Raw genomic sequence first — 24,000 nt, 5'->3', positions numbered from 1 at the left:
GGTGACCGGACCAGGGCAAGCACACTTTCGCAGTTCCCGCCGGAAATGCCGTCTAGTTATTATTATTATTATTATTATTATTATTATTATTATTTTGTATTTTCATTTATTTATTTTTATGTCATTTTTTTGTCATTTATGTCATTATTTTAGTTTTTATTACTGTTTATTTTATTTCTGAGCACCTTGGGTCAATAACATTGCGTTTAAGTGTGCTATATAAATAAATATGACTTGACTTGACTTGCTCTTCATTATCTCCCTGCTTGTTGACATCTTATCATGTATTGTATTATTTCATGATCGCTAAACGTTTGATTCGTTTTAATGTTGTCATCAGCAAACTTCATTCAACTGTGCTTGTGATTGAAGTGTGCCGTTCAGTTGTGGACGCTCGTAAATTGCGGTAGAGGGCGGAGAATTACCCGATGAGCTGCTGGTTTGATAAATGATCAATTCTTCGCACAATGAGGAAGCACAGCGTGCGCTATTACCAAACTCGCAAACAGACGCAGCGTTAGCTGTGCTAGTGTTAGTAAATCTACCCCTGAGTCCTGAGCAGCTTATCCTAGGTTGGATATTTAGCATGCAGCGCTTCTCTGCGGATAAACACAGTAAACAACAGATAAGAAGAAAAGAGAGAGGTGAGGGGAGAGAGAATGAGAAAAGAGGAGAGGAGAGGTGAGGGGAGGAGAGGACAGGAGAGGAGAGGAGAGATTAGGAGGGGAGAGGTGCTGTTTGCTGTGTCTTGCTGAGAAGTTGGAGTGAAAGTGCTGACTACAGAATGAAGTTTTTCAGTCTTAGAAAAGACAGCTCACCTATCCAGACTAGCCACTGGAGAACTTTCCCTCTGCCTGTCTCTCTCCATCTTTCTCTCACTCACTCTCCCCCTCCCTCTTTTCTCTCTCTCTGTCTCCATCTTTCTTTTTCCATGTCTCTCCATTCAGTAATGTTCCTCCAACTCAGCTCTCTTTTCCCTGGGCTCTCTCCATCATTTAGAATTTTTTGCAATAAGCTCTTTATATATTGCAATTCACCAGCTGCATTCTCTCTCTCTCCCTCTCTTTCTTTGTCACAGACACACACACATACACACACACACACACACACACACACACACACACACGAGTAACTTCCATGCACACATCTCTTAAACTTCCTACTTATACAGATCATATATACTGGACAAGTTTGTATGAATGTGTGTGTGTGTGTGTGTGTGTGTGTGTGTGTGTGTGTGTGTGTGTGTGTGTGTGTGTGTGTGTGTGTGTGTGTGTGTGCGCACTTGTGTGTCAGTTGGCATTTATAAGTATGAAGGTTAGGGGGAGTGGAAGGTTATTCAGGACTTCATGTGAGATGGAGATACTTAGCCCTTGATTTACAGGGTGACACACACACGCACACACACACACACACACACACACACACACACACACACACACACACACACACACACACACACACACACACACACACACACGGGAGCTTGCGTTGTGTGAATAGTCTCATGGGGCTGGCTGAATGGGAGTTAGGGGGCAGGGTGGGGGTGTGTGTGTGTGTGTGTGGGGGTGGGGGTGGGTGTGAGAGATGGTGAAAGGCTGAAATAGTTCATCTGGTAATGAAATCTGAGCACACACTCTGAATCTCAATTACATTTCACCTCTCACACTCTCTCACTGTCTTTCTCTGTGTGTGTGTGTGTTTCTGTGTGTGTGTGTGAGGACATGCCTGAGGAGAAGCTGCTAGCGCATTTAGAGAGCGAGCAAAGTTAGCAGAGCGAGGCTAACGCTAAGCTCAGCCATCAGCCTCTCTGCGTTTACACCACTCAAGTGTTGAAGTGGAGCAATTTCTAATTAGGAACAGCTGCTGCGGAAATATAAAAATGAGTTTCCCTTTTTCCAAACACATTACACATTCAAACACATTACTAAGATATATCTGCTTCACTAACATTTCTTTCTTATTTCCACAGACTGTTCCTCAAAAGAAGTGTCTATGGCACATACTGTAGGCCAGAGTGTTAGAGGCATAGATGTCTTTGATAAGCAATTAAAGTAAGTTTGTGACCTGCAGCACAGGTAAGTTTGTTTGATCAGCATGCATGGACTATCTATGGTAAATGGAAGTTTCACAGATTTTGGCATCTCAGTTTATCCATACATACAATACACTCTTTCACACATGTTGATGGTGAAAGGCTGCTACGCAAGGTGCCAATCTCCATATCCAGAGCAATTTGGTTCATTGTCTTGCACAAGGACACTTCAACAAGATCAGGAGGAGTTGGTGTTAAACCTGCAACCTTTCGGTTTCCAGGTGACTCCTGTACCTCCTTAGTCACTGATAACCCGGCTTGCATACTATATCCCTTTGAATCAAACTCATAACTTTTATGTAGTCTATAAACTGGGCTACATGTCCGATGGATTCCCTGGTCTGGGCAGGGATCACACTGATCAGCGGTAATCGGCAAATGTCCTATTTGTTTGCTAGCGGAACAATTGGAGTGGCAACATTACACTAGCGTGAAACAATCTGAACAATCTGAACATTGAACTTAGCTCAACTTTCTAAGCGTAACGCAACCGTAGACCGTTCGTGTAACTTAAGAATGAGACAGAGCTTGATAATTATGGTCTCAGCGTTGCTTTACGCTTTACCACTGCCACTTCATTATTTCCAGTGTGGCCCCAGCCTACATGTACAGTATATGTGAGGAGTGTTAGGAGTATTTTAAAGGTACACTAGTAATACTGTAGAGATCCCTCTAGATATATTTATATTTTCTTTGCTGTTGTAAATAGCAAACTTCTCTTGACTTATCCCCCCTGTACACAATGAAAATGCTTTTGTTGTGGAGGTGAAGGATTAACAACAGCCAAAAACTATCTCCAAAGAGCTATGTCTACTGAGAAGGTAATGTTTCACGGTTCTCGCGAGATTTGTCAGGCCGCCGTTCTTGAAGTTCCATGACTGGTTTTCTCGATAGTGACTCGCTACATCTATGCTGTATAGCTATGCTGTGAACGACTCGCCTATTTCAAGTTCGTTTACCATCAAATTGGCTTCGTAAAGGTGAAAATCTTGCATAGTGTACATTTAAGATGAACCAGAAACACAAACTCTTCTGCCTTAACCTCTTTATGATCTCCCCCTCTGTCCAGCTCTCACTGACCGGATTTACTCTGTCCAGTGGGGTGCTAGTCAGCCTTGACTGCAATAGAGCTTACAGCCCCCTCAGATGGACCTCTGTTCAACATCCCCAGTACTGTGACTAAATCCATGTTGAGCAAGTTGAGGAAATAATCCAATTTATCTGACATGTTATTACAAATGGGCCTAATTCAGTATTCCACCCACCTCCATCCACTGAAATCCCTGCCCATTTGTCACATGGCATTACAGATGAAGATTACGTTTTGCTACCTTGCAGATGCTACTGCCTTAACTTGCTGATGCGAATCAGTGACAGTATCCTTCCACAATACAGACACTTTAACAAACGCAGTCTTCTTTACCGTTGAGTAGGCCGGTGACATAGCATCAGCGCCAATGGACAGGTCAGACTAGTCTGGAGAGCACCATGGGGGACCGTCAGTGTTCATGGGGGTAATTTTCTTTTCTTTTTTTTCTGTGTGACCTTTATTTGACCTTTACCTGTGTACTTAGCCATGGCCTTTGACCTCTCTTTATTGTTAGAGAGCAAAAACAAAGCCATGAAAGGACGAATGCGGAGGAAATGCAATCTGCGCTCAAATACATGGTCTAGCCACACAGTGAACAATTCATCATGGTGTTGTGTACAGCTTGAAGCTATATAAAAAAAAAGCTGTAACCGATTCATCAAGAGCCGATGAGAAGGTCATGTTCCTGGTCAGAACAGCAAAGCCACAAAGTGCAATACCAGATTAAAGGGGCACAATTCTACCTTTTATAAATTATATCAGCAAAATCAGTTTGAAGCCATTATTGAGGGCCAAGCAGCGAAGCTTAAATTAGCTTTAGTTAAACTTTAGACTTTTGCACATTATTGAAATTAGGGCTCATTGTGCAATGGAAGCTGGGGAAAGACTGGCTACACCAAAGAGCTGGTGATCCCTGTGGATGATGTGGTGATGGTGAAGGATGCTATTGGGCAGGAGCTAGCACAAACGCTAACATAATTTACACCACAGCTCTGTTTAATGAGTTACCCCATCTTTATTTCAGTTAGCCTGAGGCTGCCATAAACTGATACATATTTATTTGGCTACCAATATATGAATTGCTCTAATGAATACACAAATTAAAGTGCTCGTGTTTTGTTGTGGGACAGCAAATGAGTCAGCGCATGTCAGGTTGTTACCATAGCAGAGTGAGAACAGAGCATTAGCATGATTACACCACATTAACATGCAGCCCTTTGGCTGTCACCCCACAGACAGGCTCCCTACATTTGGTCCAAACACAAACCAACAAACATAATGAGATGGCGCTTACCCGTGGCAATAACCGGATGGCCTGTAGGAGGCGCTGTCTGTGTGACGAGTTTAAGATTCCAATCTCCAGCAGGTCCTGATCTTCAACCACATTGCTGCCCTGAAGGAACACAGACAAGCACAGTCATCAGCAACCAATCAAATTGTTAATAGAGCTCTGATGCAGCACTGCAATGAGCTGCTTAGGTTTCAAATAGGCCTTACAAGACAGAGACGCATGAACACATGCACACGTCCAGATAATCAATACATAATCAATACACAATCTCCATTACTCTTCCATATAACCTGATGTTTAATTATAAATCAATGTAAACTATTGTATTGTAAATCAATGTAAACTATAGTACTTTTAGAAAACAAACACCCAACACTTAATCACACCCACACCCAGATGCCCCACACACACACACACACACACACACAGAAGCCCATTCCTGTTTGTTTTGGTTTCCTTCATTAACCTCCACTTACTGAGTTTCCCCTTTAATTAGTCTGAGAGAAAGACCTTTAGAGACCTTTCCCTCACCCCCGTCAGACACACCCCACAGAGGAGAAGAAGAAGAAGAAGAGAGTGAGAGAATAATAAGAGAGAGAGAGAGAGAGAGAGAGAGAGAGAGACCCTTTCACCACTGCTTCAGGGATTTTTCTTTATGTTTTCTTTTTGTTTCACAATGGAGGGCATACACACACGTAGATATGTACTGTACACACAGTCTCTCTCAAACAAACACACTCAAACACACACACACACACACACACAAACACACTTAAACACATGCACACATACACCCAAGCGTGGGGGAGTAGCACAGGGAGAGAGCACACAGTTAAGATAATGGAAAAAAACAGCATGTGAAAAACTTTTATCTGATAAAGGACAAATCCAAAGCCAAACAGATTACATTACTATTATTGGAATGGCCGTGGCGCCTGCATTTAATTTTCTTGCGCCACACCGCACAACCCCCAAGTGAGCCCTCGCTTTAACCTAAGCCACAAAGACTTTAAAATAAATAATAATAATAATCTGTCTTTGTGACAAACCTCCTTTTGCCTAACAAAACTGGACAATGCTGTGCCATCTGTAACAGGTCCAAGCATGACATGGGGCCAAAATGGATCTGGCTGTATAACAACATAAAGTGTTGACCTTTTGGTGGTATCCGCTGATGCATTATGGACCTTGTAGTCTGATTAAATAAGGTCTGAACACCCATCATTTCTTACCTATCTGATTGGCATAATGGCTGACTGATGGGACATCACACAAAAATACACATGCATGCATGCGCACGCACGCAGCAACACACACACACACACACACACACACACACACAAACACACACACAACCACACACACACACACACACACACACACACACACACACACACACACACAGAGGATGAGGGATGAGACAGTGTTGGGCCAGGTGGGGAGGGACAGGAGGAGACCGGATGTCCTTCATCCATCATGGCCTCCATTAATGGCCCTGGTTGTGTGGGTTCACACACAGGTCTCCTTCCACACACACACACACAAACACACACACACACACACACCACACACACACACACACACACACACACACACACACACACACACACACACACACACACACACACACACAGAGGATGAGGGATGAGACAGTGTTGGGCCAGGTTGAGGTGAGGTGAGGGAGGGACAGGAGGAGACCGGATGTCCTTCATCCATCATGGCCTCCGTAATGGCCCTGGTTGTGTGGGTTCATCTCTTTATTATTGAAGGTCTCCTTCCATCCTTCAACTATTGTACACATCACAGATAAGCAAACAGGGAGAGGGCCCAACTGACTGACTGACAAATAATCTGTACACACCATCTCATGTCTTTTTCTCTACAGTCTCCCTTACTCTACTGTGCACTCTCTCTCTCTCTACACACACACACACACACACACACACACACACACACACACACACACACACACACACGGGTGCGCGCACACACACACACATAAAATGACAAAGAATAATGACTCACACCAGGTAGCACTGTTAAGCTGTAATACCCATTATTCACCGTCACCATCGGGATCGGACACACCCCCTTTGGCCAAATTATCTATCAATCTCCCAGCTCTGTCCTTGATAGGACAAACTAAGGTGAAATCCAACGCCCACATGCCCGTCCTCTCCAACAGACAGTGAGGTCAGACACAGTGAGCAGTGATTACCTTCAGAGAACCCCAAGGACACACACACATTCAAACTCGCCATTAGTGGACCCAACCCATTCAGCCGCACGACAGACCGCAGCATACTGACAAGACCCAATCTCCTTGTCATCTTGCCTTCAGACGCTCACAAATTATATGCATTTGGAAATGCTAACAGCTTGCTTGAGTGGCATCTTCGATATCTTCAAACCGCAAAATAACTTCTCCACACATAGATGTGACAGTTAAAGTGTTGTTTGTATGTCTGGAGGCAGCGAGGATGTCCTCCAAGACCCGGAAAGGCTTTTATCCTCCAGAGCACATAGCATTTCACTCTCCTGAACGAGCTGGAGGGAGGAGAGTTCACTGTTCACACTCACACACACTGAAAAGTTTGCAGCCAGATTGAAGGCAAGAGTGCACCTTGGAACAGAGACCAAGGTCACAGACCTATCTCCTTGCCTTGCCTCCTTGCTTGGCTTCCTTGCTTTGCCTCCTCACCACATCTCCTTGTCTTATTCCTTGGCTCTGTGTGCCAATAATAATAATAATAATAATAATAATAATAAATTAATTTAATTTAGAAGAGCGCCTTTCAAGGTACCCAAGGGCACTGTACACTAAGGTATAGGCATAAGAAGTACATATAGCAAGCAAACCATGAAATGTTTCGATAGCTCATCTTTTCACGCAAACAAATGTGACAATGTGTTTCATACCAAAGCTTGTAGGGAATTCAAGGGGATTCAAATTCAATTTAGATTCGCCAGCGACATTCAATAGTCACCCACGGGTGACTTCAAACTCGCAATAGCTATGTTAGTCGTCAATCACAATTGCTCCCTGTGTGCTTAACGCGGAGGTTCAACATCAATGCTAGTTCAGTCAAATAAAGTTTGACTAAATCCCCGGAGCAGATCAAGAAGTCGAGAGCCCGAGGCTGAGCGTACAGTGGAGTGGAAAGACGACTGGCAACAGGGAGCCGCTGCGTCGGAACCCAAGATCTCCTCCGGGCCAGGAGATACCGAGCCGCAGCCACAGCAGCAGCAGCAGAGGGTCTTTATTCAATATTAATCACTGCACAGAGAAAATGAGAATTTCCTCAGTCTCTATAGGGTTTGCTTAGTTACGGGGCGCGTGTGTGTGTGTGTGTGTGTGTGTGTGTGTGTGTGTGTATGTTTGAACGTGTGAGAGAAGTGTGTGTGTGTGTGTGTGTGTGTGTGTGTGTGTGTATGTTTGAACGTGTGAGAGAGAATGTGTGTGTGTGTGTGTGTGTGTGTGTGTGTGTGTGTGTGTGTGTGTGTGTGTGTGTGTGTGTGTGTGTAAGTGCAAATGCAGGGGGTTAGCTGTACTGAAGTACCCCTAAACCTTTTGGAGGGGCTTCTGGTGACCCAGCTCATCTGTGGGGACTAGACTAACTCTAGCATTAGCACTCACACACAAACACACACACACAGACACACTGACACACACACACAGACTTACACAACTGCGGTGGTGCAGGACCTCAGAAGCTTGCAGCTACTTTCCACTGTCTAACAAGGGCTCAGCCAGGCTCATCTGATTACCTCTTGACATATAGCGTGCTTATTACAGTATACTTACATAAGCATGAGAAATCTTGTACACTCTCCTCATGTTTCTCTCTCTCTGTGTGTGTGTGTGTGTGGCTTGTTGAGCACAGATACTTTATAGTAAGTGTGCTTATTACAGTCTACTTTCATAAAGATGACAAATCACATGCACTTCCCTCACAAGTGTATACTACTGCAAGTATACTAACCATAAAAGTAACCCCCTTAACACAAAGTGCATCTTTTGACTATATATAGCCAAATAAAAAAGCATGGCTACTGTGTACTGTATATTGTATTTTATGGATAAGTTAAAAGGCACTGTGGCGCAACAGGTTATAGCACCCATATCATATAAGGGTCCAAGTGCCCATGGGGACCCAGGTTCAAATCCGACCTGCGGTCATTTTCCGATCCCACCCCATCTCTCTCCCACTTACTTCCTGTCACTCTTCACTGTGCTATCCGAATAAAGGCAAAACGCCCCAAAAATATACTTAAAAACAATTAGGTAGGCCTACATAGCAGTAGTGTGTATGATCTAAAGATGGATGATTATGAAGAGTGAGGTGCATCTTCTCAACTGAAAGAAAAAAACAACTTGCAACCTGATTATCACACATCTGATTAGCCACTTGTAGTCTAAAGTGAAAATAGCCTATGGTCAGGGTCAAAGTTTAATATGACGGGATAGACTGACTGAGAGAGGGGGAAGGCAAAAGAGGGAGAAAGAAAGAGAGAGAGAAAGAGAGAAAGGATAGAGGAGGAGGAGGAGGAGACAAGACAGAGAGAGCAGAGTCTTGGAGAAAAACAGGGGAAGCGAGATGACATGAATAAAGGAGAAGAATGAAGGAGGAAACAAGTGATGGGGTGAAGAGAGGGATGAAAGAACAACAGATGGAGAAGAAATTGGAGAACAGAGAGAAAGAGAATGAGAGATAATCAAGGGTAATCAAGCCTGAGTGGATGAGAGGAAGAGGGAAATGAAGAGAGCAGACAGAGAGAGTGAGAGAGCAACTTGGGTGGAGGGAAAGAAAGAAAGAAAGAAAGAAAACACAGACAGGGAAGAAATGGAGGGGAAGATGCCAGAGGCAATTATCCTCCCAGCTAAAGAGGAACACTCAAATATCATGAGGGATTTAATCCAGCATCCCATCCCTGTCCTCAGCTCCGCCGAGCAGACACACACGCTGACACGCAAGAGAGCTCCACCATCTCCACCCAAGAACACAGAGCTTTACAGTACTTTAGAACCGCACCACTAAAGCACTTTACAGAACCGTACCACTAAAGCACTTTACAGAAGCGCTCCACTAAAGCACTTTACAGAACCGTACCCATATGAGAACCATGGGCAGAGAGACTCTTTTGAGGAAGAACTAAACTCTAAACTAGAGACTCTTTTGAGTTTTGAGGAAGAGCTAAACTCCATCCATCATCCATCTTAATCTCCACCTAGGAAGTATACAGTAATTATACACAATACAACATTACTCTGCTTCTATCCACTATTTGCACTTGTACTTGTAGTTAAATACAAAACTGCTTTTGGTGTACTGGCATTTTAGTTGTGGTAATAAAGTTGAATGTAATCCTAAATCTAATAATAAATCTAATCTGGTTTCATGTGCAAGAAGAACACAGTAATTTACATGCTCCAATGAAGTCTCTACAGAGCAATGCCACTACAATGTGACTGTTATCCTATAGGGTAGAACAAAAAAAGGTTCCAAAGTTCCAACAACCCTCCTCTGTTTTCAGCTCTCTTTGGCAAATACTGACACACTACACATCATGAAGGTCCTCAAGTACTGATATATTAGACACCATGACAGTCCTCAAGTACTTATATATGAGACATCATGACAGTGCTCAAGTACTGACACACTATACATTATGGCGGTCCTCTAATACTGACACATTATATGTCATGGTGATCCTCAAGTACTGACATATTATACATTATTTTAGTCCTCAAGTCCTGGCACACTATTTGTTATAGAGGTCCTCAAGTACTGTGGTACAAATACTGAGGTATGTTCTTGAACAAACCCCCTTCGTACCAATGACATTTTTTTGCATCATTCGTTATTAGGCATATCGCACAGGTTGTATTTGTGGTGCTTGATTGGCAGAGCAAATCAGAGTGGCGCGGCACGAGTGCCAAGTTCGGGTGCCCGTGTCTCCCCGGGCGTGCCCGCCATAGTGCGGTGTTTTGCGTAACGCTCCACTGCCTGTTCCAAGCAACAGTGTCTGCTTTAGTGAATGCAAATACAATGCATAACATTATTCACTGTCAGTGTTTGACATGTATGTACGAAACACACACACACACACACACACACACACAGAAGGGATTGGAAGCTGTTAAATTCTCTCTCTCTGTCTGTTGCCCTATGTATTCAATCACAGTGTTTCAATTCATTTCATTTCATTTCATTACATTTCATTACATACCCTAGGCAAACCAAGACCATTACAGATATGGGTGAGTTACATAAATAAAATTCTCTCCGTCAAACTGTCATAACTTGATATTCATCTTGTATCGCCATCACTCTCTATCTTTCCCCCTTCTCTCCCTCCCTTCCTCTCTCTCTCTCCCTCCCTTCCTCTCTCTCTCTCTCCCTCTCTCTCTCATTTAAGGGGTTAATGTGTGAAGTCAGCGCTTTGCTCAGATGGATCACTGGTCCAGATCAGCCGCGGATTCATATGCAGGAGATGATGTGCTGTGCACTGGAACACATGGGAGAGCTGACATTTAACCAAATGCTGAGAGACCTGACCCACGTCACATTATATGCACACACACACACACTCTCATATTCTTACACAGCAGCATACACACATACATATGAACATACACACACATGCACATACATTAGCAATCTCTCTCACACACAAACGCACATTCTTACAAAGCCGCATACACACATACATGTAAACACACGCACACACATTAGCACTCTATCTCACACAAACACATACACACACATTCTTACACAGCCGAATACACACATGCATGCTCATAAATGTACCACACACAGACACAATACTAATTATAATTGATGAGATCTCTGGACATACATCTTCAAATATATATGCATAAACACAAGTGCTTAGACTCACTCACTCATACAGTACATACACACACGCACTCACTCTTTCTCTCTCTCTCTCACACACACACACACAGAAAAAATAAACAAGCTAGCATTTCACCAGGGAAAATGATACAAACCGGCATAACAGGTCTGAGTCAGTTGGATTTATGTAAAAGGCAGATAAGATGACTTGAATTCAAAATGAATAAACAAGGAGATAGGAGACAGTTGAAGATGAGAGAGAGAGAGAGAGAAAGGATGAAGAAAAGAGACAGAAAGACAGAGTGGGAGAGAGTGTGAAAGACAGACAGAGGGATGGAGAGAAAGAAAGGGGGAAGAGATAGACTGAGAAGGAGAGAGAGAAGGAGAGTAAGAGACTGAGAGGAAATGAGAGAGAGAGAGAGAAAGGAAGGGAGAGTGAGATGCAAATGCAACACTGTAATGAGGGATGAGTGTTGGTGGTGAGCCAGCGGTGATGGAAACGCATTTATCTCTCAAATGGAACATCAATGTTCCCAGAGCTGGCCACTGCTACACTGACCCTGCCGCACAGAAATGATCACCGCAAAAAACGAACAGGCTTGTGTCCATTACACCAGAGAGAGAGGGCAGAGAGAGAGGAGTGAAAGAGAGAGAGAGAGACACAGAGAGAGAGAGAGAGAGACAGAGAGAGGAGTGAGAGAGAGAGGACAGAGAGAGAGAGAGAGAGAGAGGAGTGAGAGAGAGAGAGAAATACAGAGAGAGAGAGAGGAGTGAGAGAGAGAGAGAAATACAGAGAGAGAGAGGAGTGAGAGAGACAGGTTGAGAGAGGTGGAGAGATGAGCAACGGAGAAAGAGGGCTAGAGAGGCTGAAAGAAGAGGAGAGAGGAAGAAGGGAATAGAGGAAGAGGAGGAGAGGAGGAGTGTGGGGGTAGTCCAGCCAATTAAAGAGCCTATCCTCCATGCCAGCTATATATTCCACTCATTTCCTCAGAGAGAACAGCCTTAGAAACACATCCTTCAATCTCTCTAGTGCATGTGCACGGGACAAACACACACACACACACACACACACACACACACACACACAGACACTTTATGAAGAGTGTGACAGAAGACTGATTGTGTGGTTCAAGACTGCTTTCCTTCCTTCTAAGTAGTGGTATAGCGCAATCCACGAAGGTTGAGCTATTGCCCATATGGTACATAATAGTCTCTCTCTCTCTCTCTCTCTCTCTCTCTCTCACACACACACACACACACACACACACACACACACGCACACACACATACACACACTATTTCTCCTTTTCTATTTCTCTTTTTCTCTCTCACACACACACAAACAAACAGAGAGACACACTTTTCAGACAGGCAAAAACACACGTCACATACACCCACACATGCAGGTTTGCTTGTGCGCCACATCGTATGAATCGGGCCACTGTGGTTGCCTGGGCAACTGTAGGAACAGATGCAGGTCATGGTGAGAGATTCACTAGGGGAGAGAGCTGCACCATTAAGGACCTGCAAAATAAGTCACACGACACACACACACACACACACACACACACACACACACACACACACACACCAAGATGTCCATACAGAGAATGACCATATTGTGCAAACACAGTGAAGAACGGCTGGTTTACACCATTAAACACCTAACACGCCTAACACCTAACACCCCTGTGTCCAAGCAGCACACCCCACATTCCAAAGAACAAGAGAGAACAAACACATATATCAATCAATAAAGAGAAGCACACACACACACACACACACACACACACACACACACACACACACACAAACATACCGTTGCCCAGAGGTAAACAACATGGCACAGCATCTATGTTAACCTTGGATGTGAATATTTCAATACAAAATGTGTAGGAAGAAGACTCTCTCTCTTTCTCTTTCTGTCTCTCTCGCTCTCTATCTATGAGTATCTATCTATGTATCTATCTATAGCAGTGTTTTTCAACCTTTTTTGTGCCACGGCACACTTTTGACACTTAAAATGTCCCACGGCACACTAACATCCTGTTGTGAAGAAAAAACAAACATACCATAGCCTAAAATTTCAAATAATACACAGATATGGCCTTATTATGGCTTCTATGCAAGACCTGCTCAATAAAACAAGCGCCCTCTGTTTCATTTGTAGGTGACTATATCTAATTTAATTGTTGTTATGAACTGGATATGTGATGATTCTGTGAATACTGGATATAGGGCCCCCGTTGTACAATGCCTGCATACCACAAATAGTGCAATCATACAATCAATGAGAGCATGTGGTTCTTTGATGCAACAGTTGCTTTTCTGGACCAGTGAGTGACATTTGGGTAATTTTCTGCGGCACACCTGATGATCTCTCACGGCACACTAGTGTGCCCCGGCACAGTGGTTGAAAAACACTGATCTACAGTATGTATCTATCTATCTACCTGTTGATGAGGCACAGAGCCTCAGATGACTAAACCTGTGTGTAGGAGGCTGCACAATTTGTAGAGATTGAGCAGGAGGTACACTTTAAAACACAGAAAGAGAGAGAGAGAGGGGAGAGAGAAAGAGAGATACATTTCTTGCATTAGAAATTAGAGTTAAATGGAACTGGTAATGTGAAGTGCACATTGATCGATAGCAGTAAATGTGTGAATTTCTGTGTGAATAATTTTGCATAATGAAAGGTACTGGCTCAAAGTCTCTAAGGAAATCCCATCAAACAAAGTAGTAGGGACAAGTGTACAATCAGTCACAATCAATACTTTGATGCATTTATGTTGCATGGAATGCAATATCTTAACACACACACTAGCACATAGGCAGACACACAGACAGGCAGACAGAGAGACAGACACACACAGGGGCACATTCACATACACGCACACAAACAAACACAAACACACACACACACGCACATGGACGTATTCTCACATAGTTCTCATAGCTATGTATGTGAAATATGCATGCATGAACGCATGGCAGAAAGTTCCTATATGCTCAGACAGATGGTTTTGAAAATGAATAGAAATTCCACCAAAATGAAGGAGGAGATGGAATTCCACAGGGAGAGGGCAAAGTAGCTTTGAAATCAATGTGTGTGTGTGCGCACGCATGCATTTGGGGGTGTTTGAGTGGGTGTATGAGAGTTCTACACTGTCTTCAGATGCACTGCGCGTGTAGGCACTGTTGATTGTGTGTGGGAGCTTGTGAAGCGGTTCCATGGTCTTATGTTTGGTTAAAACTATTCATTGGTGCTTCCTGTAGTAGTAATATGAAATATGAAGTATGTTGCAAAGGTACTATGGACAATACTTTTGCCACTTACAAAGGATGGGCTTTGGATTGTATTACCTATGCAAGTGCTTTGCGTGTGTTGTATGTGTGTGTGTGTGTGTGTGTGTGTGTGTATGCGTGTGCATTCTTAGGACCTCTTGTATTATCTATAATCCAGAGGAAACAAATCAGAAAAGAGGCACAGAGAGGAAGACAGAGGAAAACAACAACAACAACAACAACAACAAGCACATTTCCAAAGAATAACAAAATTGTAAAAGAGAAACAGATACTAGAGAAGAAAACAGAGAGGAGAGAATATGAGAGGAATGAAAGAAGAGGAGAGGAGAAGAGAAGAGATGAAAGGTAGGGAGAGGAGAGAAGGAGAGAGAAGAGACAGAAGAGGAGAGGAAAGGAAAGAGAGGATAGGATAGGAGAGGAGAGGAGAGGAAAGGAAAGAGAGGATAGGGCAGGAGAGGAGAGGAAAGGAAAAGAGAGAGGATATGACAGGAGAGGAGAGAGGAGAGGACAGAGAGAGAGAGGCTCATGTTCTTTAGAGCATCCTGAGAAGAGATTTGTTTTGAAGGACAGAGAAAGAACACGATGGTGCAGAGAAGATACTCATGAGAGAATGAGTGAATGAAAGGGGGAATAAAAGAAGCAAGGGGTGAAGGTGTGAAAGATAAGGAGCTGCAGGGAGGCAGAGAAAGAGAGAGAGAGAGAGAGAGAGAGAGAGTACAGAACAGAGAGATCAACAAAGGAGTGCAAGAGAGAGATAGAGATACAGAACCAGATAAAGAGAGAGGGTGCACAACAGAGAGGGCAAATAAGTGCAAGAGTTTGAGAGATAGAGAGAAAGAGAGAAAGAAGAAGTAAGGGATGAAGAGGAAGAGTGCAGAACTGTGAGTGTGTGGTGAATGGATAGAACAAGTGAGAGAACAGGAAAGCGTGGGAAACAGGAAGAGAAGGGGAGGAGAGAGAGAGAAAAAAGAGACGTGTGCCTCAGAGAAAGTGTTTGAAAGAGAAGGATAGACAGATAGAGACAGAGAAAGAGAGAGAGAGAGAGAGAGAGGGAGCAACAGGATGCTGGAGAAACACTGGCTGCCTGCCTGCCTGCCAAGCTACAAGCAGAAACAACAGCACACGAGGGACACGACAAGAGAGAACCAACAACTACGAGAGCCAAAGAGCAAGAGCAGCTGCATCCTCACACACACACACACACACACACACACACACACACACACACACACACACACACACACGCGCACACACACACACACACACACACACACACACACACACACACACACACACACACACACACACACACACACACACACACACACATGCAAAAAAAGCATGCACACCTGCACTCACACACTGTTTCTCTCTCTCTCTGTCTCTCTCCCTCACATACACACACTCTCTCTCGCTCTGTCTCTCTCTCACACACTCTCTCTCTCACACACACACACACTCTCACTCTGTCTCTCTCTCACACAAACACACACACACAGATTCTCTCTCGCTCTCTCTTTCACAGGAGGCGTCATCACTCACCATGAACTGCACGTTGTCGAAGCCGTTGGCCAGCAGGTGGTTCTCGTACTGGACGAGGCCGATGTTGTCAAGCCACTGGCCCACCGACTGGACGGGGCAGCGCGGTCCTATGAGGGGGTGCAGAGGCAGGCGTTTGAGCAGCGAGTAGCCGTCCACGCGGTAGCACCGGCAGTCCGGCTGGGACAGCTGACACTGCCACATCATGTTCCGCGCAAAGTGGCTGTCGAACGAACCCGCCATGGTGCCCGTGTCCAACTTTGGTCAAACCGACCGAACCCCCCCCCCTCCCCTCCTCAAAAAAAGCACACGCACGCACACGCACACACACACTCAAATCCGCTCCCCCGGAAAGCCAGAAGAAGACAAATGCAAGAAGAGAGGGGGAGAAAAAAAAACAACCACCAAGTGTGGAGGCTCCGTGCAAGAAGAGGAGGAGGAAGAGGAGGAGGAGGAGGAAGAGAGTGAGGGAGAAGAATGGGTGAAGATGAAAATAAATAAGAGAGAGAGAGAGAGAGAGAGGGATGAGACTGAGATGCAGGGGGAAAAAGGGGAGAGAATAACGCAAGGAAGTAAAAAACAGAGGGGAGAATGGGGGAAGGAGAGAGAAAGAGGGAGGAAGGAAGGGAGGGAAGGAGGGAGGAGGAGGAGGAGGAGAGGAAGGGGGTTAAGGTCCCGGTGGAGGTGAAGAACTTGCGCTGGTGGACGGCGGAGTCGGCATGGCTGAGCTGGGAGTAGATCCAGAGAGAGAGAAGCTGAACCGTAGCGCGCAGAGCCCAGCCGAGCGATGGGTGGATGGAGAAAGAGAGAGAGAGAGAGAGAGAGAGAGAGAGAGAGAGAGAGAGAGAGAGAGATGCAGCCACTGCTGCTAAAGCTGCTGCACTGAAGCGAGCGCGAGAGCTCAGCTGTTGCTCCTGCCTGCAGGTTCTCTGTGCGCCTGTGTGTGTGTGTGTCTGAGAAAGAGAGAGAGGAAGAGAGGGAGAGAGAGGGACAGAGGGAGGGAGGGAGGCAGAGAGAGAGCGCTGCCTGTCTGCCTGGTAGATTCTCTTTATCAACTACTCCCACTAATCAGTATGCATCCACTGCCTGTTCTCCTTCACAGTATGCATCCCTCTCTCCCTCTCTCCCTCTCTCTTCCCCTGTCTCTATCTCATACTCATTCCCTCTTTCTGCATTTCCCCTTGTCTCACTCCATTTTCTCTCTCTTTCTCTCTCCTTTTCTATCAATCATCTCATCTGTGCACTCTCTCTCTCTCTCTCACTCTCTCGCTCTACACTTCTGCTCCTCTTTTTTATCCCCCCTTCTCTCTCTTTCTCTCACTCTTTCTGTCTCTCTTTCTCTCACTCTGCTTGAGCAATGCCTTACATTCCCGATAATAGCCATCAGATCAGCCCAACCTCTTTGTCTGAGAGCAAAGCTGGTACCTCTCTCTCTCACACACACACACAAACACACACACACACACACAGACACACCATCCATCCACACTTCAATCCACCCACGCAAACATATAGAATGTATTTCAGTCTCATTATGCTCTGCACACACACACACACACACACACACACACACACACACACACACACACACACACACACACACACACACACACACACACACACACACACATACACACACACACACAGAGACACACACACATACACACACACACACACACACACACACACACACACAGTGGGCGTCTGTGACTGTTGGCGGGAAGAGCGGCTTTAACACAAACAGGATTTCTCCCCACGGTTGCCACGGTGAGGAAAGAAGGGAACGCTTCTCTGGGGGGAGGGAGGAGGGAAAGAGAGAGGGGTGGCACACAGTAGGAAAAAAAGAAAGCAAGAAAGAAAGAGAGAGAGAGGAAATGAGAAGAGGAAAACAGGAGCAGAAAGAGGGAGGAGCAGGAGAGAGGGAGGGAGGAGTGGGAACGAGGGAAGCCTCTTATGACTCGGGGGGGGGGGGGGAGAGAGAGAACACGGCCAGCCACTGCAGATTCATACATGAATCTCTCTCTCTCTCTCTCTCTCTCTCTCTCTTTCTCTCCCTCTCTCTCTCTCTCTATGCACAAACCCTAGTGAAGTGGACAGAGTTAACATTGACACGCTAACACCACAAGTCAGGTTAAGAAAAGAAACACCCACACTCACACACACACATACATTATGCATGCACCTACACACGCAAACACTCACACGCTCACAGAAATACACACCTGAGAAGTCCTCGTCTGCCTCCTCCTCTAATCCCGTGCCAATACCGGCTCCTATCGAGCTCATAATCTTGTCAATCTGAGAAGGAGAGGAAATGCATACAGAAAAAAGAGAGGGATGGAGGGAGACACAAAGGGAGAGGGAAAAGAGACATGCACCACAGAGAGTTCACTCTTTTGCATAATGATACATTGTAGAAGCACCAGCAACAGTGCCAGTGTTTCCCATACATTGACTTATTTGTGGCAGCCCACCACAATATCAACATTGACCACCACACAATGATTTTCCAGGTTGTACTAAATTGTGCTTAAATCTGGTTAGCATCATAATGACACTGTGCTAATTGTTAAAAACTGTTGTAATCAAGGTAATTCTGCAAACTAACCACCAGAATTGGAATTTAATTATGTGGGAAACACTGAGCGCACATGAAAAACAAGCCATCTCCCAGGATTCCCACAGCAGCGTTGTCTGCATTTCCAAACTCCTACCTCTCCTCTCCTCTTCTCTCCCCCTCTCTTCTCCTCCTCTCCTCTCTTCCTCTCCTCTCCTCTCCCCCTCTCTTCTCCTCTCCTCTTTAGTTACCTCTTCTGCTTCTTTACTCTCCTCTTTCTCTCTCTCCTTCTGCCCTTCTCTCATATCCTCCTCTCTCCTCTCCCCCTCTCTTCTCATCCTCTCCTCTTCTCTCCCCCTCTCTTCTCCTCCTCCTTTCCTCTCCTCTTCTCTCCCCCCTTTCCTCGTCCTCCCCAGTGCTGGTAATTAGCTGGCTGAAGGTGGAGGTAATTGCTGGTTAAGAGCTGGGAGAAGATAACACTGAGGCTGCTGGGTAATTCATCTTCGTTTGCCTGATTTCTTAGTGTGTGTGTATGTGTGTGTGTGTGTGTGTGTGTGTGCATCCCACCCCATCTCTCCCTGTTACCTCACAAAGTGTTTCCTGATTAATCTCCCTAAAATAGAAACAGATCTATCTTTCTTTCCAGGTGTTTCCTTTCCATTTTGACAGGACGCTACCTTCAGTTCCTCAAACTCCTCCGCCAGATCCGCAGGGACTAGTGGGAATTCCCAAACACACGCTGACATCTTCCCAGGCCGTACTACACACGCACACAAGTTTGCTCCCTCCTGCTTTCCGGAATATTCTGCGATGCGTGGAACTGACCGCACTGAACTTTCTGGCTTCCGACGCTGTGGCTGCTCTCTCTTGACGCTCTCCTACACGATCAAATGGCCACGCTATGAAGCCTGCCGTGACCCAGAATTCACTGTGGCAAGGACGGCAGCCATTGGCTGAATGGGGTTCATGAATAGACTCTATGGGTGAGTGGGACACAAATAGACTTAGACTATCATAGTACCATATCCCCCCTAGGGCTGACAGCACAAACTTAATGGGAATATTCTGCTGAATAGCAAGACCCACATCGGATGGGTATGTTTCATAATCATAAGGCTTTAACCTAATAACATGCAGCTCGAAATTCCTCCTCGGTTTCAGTGTAATAGATCTGTATAATGCGTTTAGGGTCTAATTTCACTTCAGAAGCTGTCTGTTTACATAATGGATGCCACTGTGTTGGTTGAGTTGTTTGTGGGTCTTGATCAGATTTGGATGTGGGAATGAAAGTCTCTGTTTGCACAGCGGCTCTGTCTGGCTGCCAAGGCACACTGCTGGGGAGTCTTTTTAACACACCTTAATCAAAGATCACACATTCCACAGGGTCCTGATACACTGAATTAAAAAACAAGTCATAGAGTGTGTGTGTGTGTGTGTGTGTGTGTGCGAGGTAAAGAATGCAAAGTAAAATACCGTGTGGAAATGGTCTCTTTCAGTTAACTTTGAGTGTGTGTAACAGTGAGTGTGTGTATATGACTGGGTGTGTATGTGTGTGCATGTGTTTGTGTGTTTGTGTGCATTTGTTCCCCGTGATTACATCTACCACTCGGCTGTCATTTAAAACATGCACCAGTCTTGTGTGTCTCCTACCTCCTCCCACTCTGCGGTGAAGGAGGGCGTCCTCTCCAGCCTCCCCCCAGCAGGGCTGCCCTTCCCTGGGCTGGTCGGCCCCCGGCCTCCCCCTCCGCCCTCCTCCACGGGCGAACTGCCCACCAGGTTGGAGTCGGACTTGGAGATGCAGCGGGAGAGCTGCAGGTCCAGGACGCTGCGCGGTACTGACCGCATCCTCCCGAGCGTGCACGCCCGCTCCTCGAAGCTGCTGTGGGCGCCGCCGGAGACGACGACCACGGTGCTGGTGGCCGTACCGCTGCTGCCCGAGGGGCTGGTGCCAACGCTGCTGCTGGCGCTGACGCTGCCCGCGCTCCAGGCCTCGACGCCGTTCCTCACATGGGCACCCGCGGCCGGCGTGGCCGCGGTGGGACTGGGCTGGACCCGCGTGGCAGAGCCGCTGCCGCCGGCCTCCGGACTGTGGTTCTGGTTGACCCGCGTGTGGAAAATGGTGCGGTAGCGAACCTGCGGCTTGGGCTCGACACGCGGCGGTTGACCTTTGGAGGTGGCCGACGTCGAGGAGGAGTTGCTGGACGTGCGTGGGAGCGGGACGGGAGGAGGGAGCGGAGAGGGGGGTGAGGGGGGCGGCGGGGGCAAGAGGAGGTTGCCGTGGTAGCGCTGAGGGGCGCTGGCAACGCGGCCGTACAGCTGGTAGGGCGTGTCCGGCGTCTCACAGGCCGGCGAGGAGCCGTGCAGCAGGCCAGCGAACTCCTCAGGCACACGGCTCTCGCGGCGCGACGCGTCCTTCAACACACACTCACGCTGCGAAGGGGTCTCGTCTGAGAAACAAACACACACAAACACACTTTAACAAATACAAAAAATTTAAGAACAATCACACACACACACACACTTAATTACAGAACATATACAATCATCGATTTCAGGAATACACACTCACACACACAAAGTATGGTTATGGTTATGGTTATGGATTTAGCAGACGCCTTTGTCCAAAGCGACACATAAATACAAAACAACATAATAATATTTAAAATTGAACAGGGAACAGATTAAAATGTAGGTCAAATATAGTAAGGAGAATAGTTGTAGTAAACAATAATATCAATTCAAGCAATAGCCTAATAAAAAAGCAATGTAAAAAGGGGAAAGGCAATAATAAAACAATAATGTCAATTCAATCAATAATATAAAAACAATGACATGCTAAGACTACATTAAGGAGAATATCAATAATAAACAATAATGTCAAATTAATTAACGGTCCAATTAAAATAAAACAACATTATATAAAACCATAACACATAAGCACTTAAACAACTAAGTATATGTTGAATAGGAATGTCTTTAGACCCCTCTTAAAATGACCCAAAACTACCACAGGAACGGAGAGCACTGGGCAGTTCATTCCACCAACATGGAACCACTGAAGAAAAGAGTCTGGAATTAGACCCAGTTTTCATGACTGGTCGACACAACATATGCTCATCAGAAGACCGCAGTGGGCGGTTGGGGATGTAAGGCTTGATTATTGAATTAAAATAACTAGGAGCAGATCTAGTTAGTGTCCTATAGGCCAAAGTGAGAGATTTAAATTTAATTCTGGCTACTATAGGGAGCCAATGGAGAGTAACTAGAGAGGAGTTACATGTGTCCTCTTTGGCTGATTGAAGACCAGGCATGCTCCAGCATTTTGAATCAGCTGTAATGATCTTGTTACAAGCTGGGTAAGCCAGCTAATAATGAATTACAATAGTCCAGCTTAGAGATGACCATGGTCTGAACAAGAAGTTGTGTGGAATCTTGTGTCAGATAAGGTCTGATCTTCCTAATGTTGTAAAGCATAAACCGACATGATTTTGCAATAGAAGCTATATGCTCAGAGAAGTTAAGTCGGTCATCAATTACAACGCCCAAGTTTCGCGGCCGATCTAGTTGGGGTCAGTGAAGTTGAGTCAAGCTGGATGTTAATCGGTTGGGGAATAGCTGTTTTTAGTTGGAAACACCAAAAACTCTGTTTTTGAGAGATTGTTGAAGGTGCCGATCTTCATCCAGGCTGAAATATCCTTAAGGCATGCAGAACCGGTGGAAAACACTAGAGTCATCAGGTGGGAAAGACAGGTAAAGTTGAGTGTCGCCTGCATAACAGTGATAGTCAAATCCATGGGAGGAATGGTATCACCTAAGGAAGTGGTGTAAATAGAGAAAAGCAAGGGTCCTAATACTGATCCCTGAGGCACACCTGTGGTGAGGTCATGAGACTTAGATACCTGTCCCTGCCAAAACACATTGAAAGAACGCCCTTTAAGGTAAGATTCAAACCAGTCAAGAGCTTTTCCAGAAATTCCCAGTTCAGATAGTATAGAAAGGAGAATGTCATGAATGTCCAGTATCAAAGGCTGCAGATAAATCTAGTAGAATTAATACTGATGACTGAGCAGAGGACTTAGCTACTCTCAATGCTTCAGTCACAGACAGAAGAGCAGTTTCAGTAGAATGACCACTCTTGAAACCAGACTGCATAGGGTCTAGTAGATTATTCTGATGAAGAAAGTCACAAACTTGCTTGAAGACCACTTTCTCCAAAACCTTTGACAAGAAAGGAAGAAGGGAGACAGGTTCAGTTCTTCACCTCAGTTGGATTAAGTGTACTTTTCTTTAGCAGAGGTGTAACCCTAGCCTGTTAAAGAATAAGGAACTATTCCAGAACTGAGTGAAGCATTAAATACATGTGTGACTGCTGGTAGAACATGGGTGAGATAGACTGTAGAAGAGTGGACGGGACAGGATCTAATGGACATGTTGTTGGACGACATCGCTGAAGCAATTGAGAGACTGCTTCCTCATCAAGAGGAGAGAAAGAGTCAAATTATGCGGTCATACTAACACAAGGCAAAGCCCTCCTTATAGGAGCATCAAACTGAGCACTTATTTTAGCAACTTTTTCAGTGAAAAATGTTGCAAAGTCATTTGCTGACAGTGAAGTAGTTGATGGTGGTGGTGGAGGATTGAGAAGAGATTTGAAAGTAGAAAAAAGTTTTCTACTGTCAGTGGCGCTCTCAATCTTGCTTTGATAGAAAGTAGAGAACACACACACACACACACACACTCAAGTTGTGGCGGACGTCTATGGAACAATCACACACATACACTTTAACACAATGCAATTGCTTGAGGAACAAAATAACACAAATTCACACACAAACATCAAGACTTATCTGAGAATAATCCACACAATATCAAAGGGCACGCAACGCAATATGTCACAAAATCAATTGAGGAATCAGGGATGAAAGACCCAAAGAGAAAAGGACAAAGAGAGTGCATGAAGGGGAGGGAGAGATAAAGAGAGGGGTGAAGAGAGTGCATGAAGGGGAGGGAGAGATAAAGAGAGGGGTGAAGAGAGTGCATGAAATGGAGGGAGAGATAAAGAGAGGGATGATGAGATGTTAGAGGAGGAATTAGACAGTGTGAACTCAAAGGCTGAACTCCTAAATAATTCTCCACTCTCAATACTTTAAAATAACCACATAAGCTTAGGCAATTTTGACACAGGTTTAACAAGTGCACTTTCTGGCTCATCTTATCCTTCTCTCTGTTTGTGTGTGTGTGTGTGTGTGTGTGTATGTGTGT

At 45.2% G+C, this 24,000-nt stretch overlaps 1 protein-coding gene across 1 annotated transcript in view; it reads right to left on the bottom strand.

Moving 5' to 3' along the window:
• The window catches only part of anks1b (ankyrin repeat and sterile alpha motif domain containing 1B), a 253,036-nt gene that overhangs the window by 54,890 nt on the left and 174,146 nt on the right, over positions 1–24,000 (bottom strand). Inside the window, exons 13-16 of the mRNA XM_048268812.1 lie at positions 20,389–21,185; positions 18,404–18,479; positions 16,185–16,291; positions 4,480–4,578 (exon numbers count right to left, since the gene is read on the bottom strand). Of these exons, the coding sequence (XP_048124769.1) occupies positions 4,480–4,578; positions 16,185–16,291; positions 18,404–18,479; positions 20,389–21,185 (1,079 nt within the window). The remainder of the gene's footprint in view (positions 1–4,479; positions 4,579–16,184; positions 16,292–18,403; positions 18,480–20,388; positions 21,186–24,000) is intronic.

This window comes from Alosa alosa, chromosome 17 (genome assembly GCF_017589495.1).
Source record: "Alosa alosa isolate M-15738 ecotype Scorff River chromosome 17, AALO_Geno_1.1, whole genome shotgun sequence".
Lineage (NCBI taxonomy): Eukaryota > Metazoa > Chordata > Actinopteri > Clupeiformes > Clupeidae > Alosa > Alosa alosa.
The sequence above is the reverse complement of the archived record's forward strand: the minus strand, read 5'-3'. Positions and strand labels throughout refer to the sequence as shown.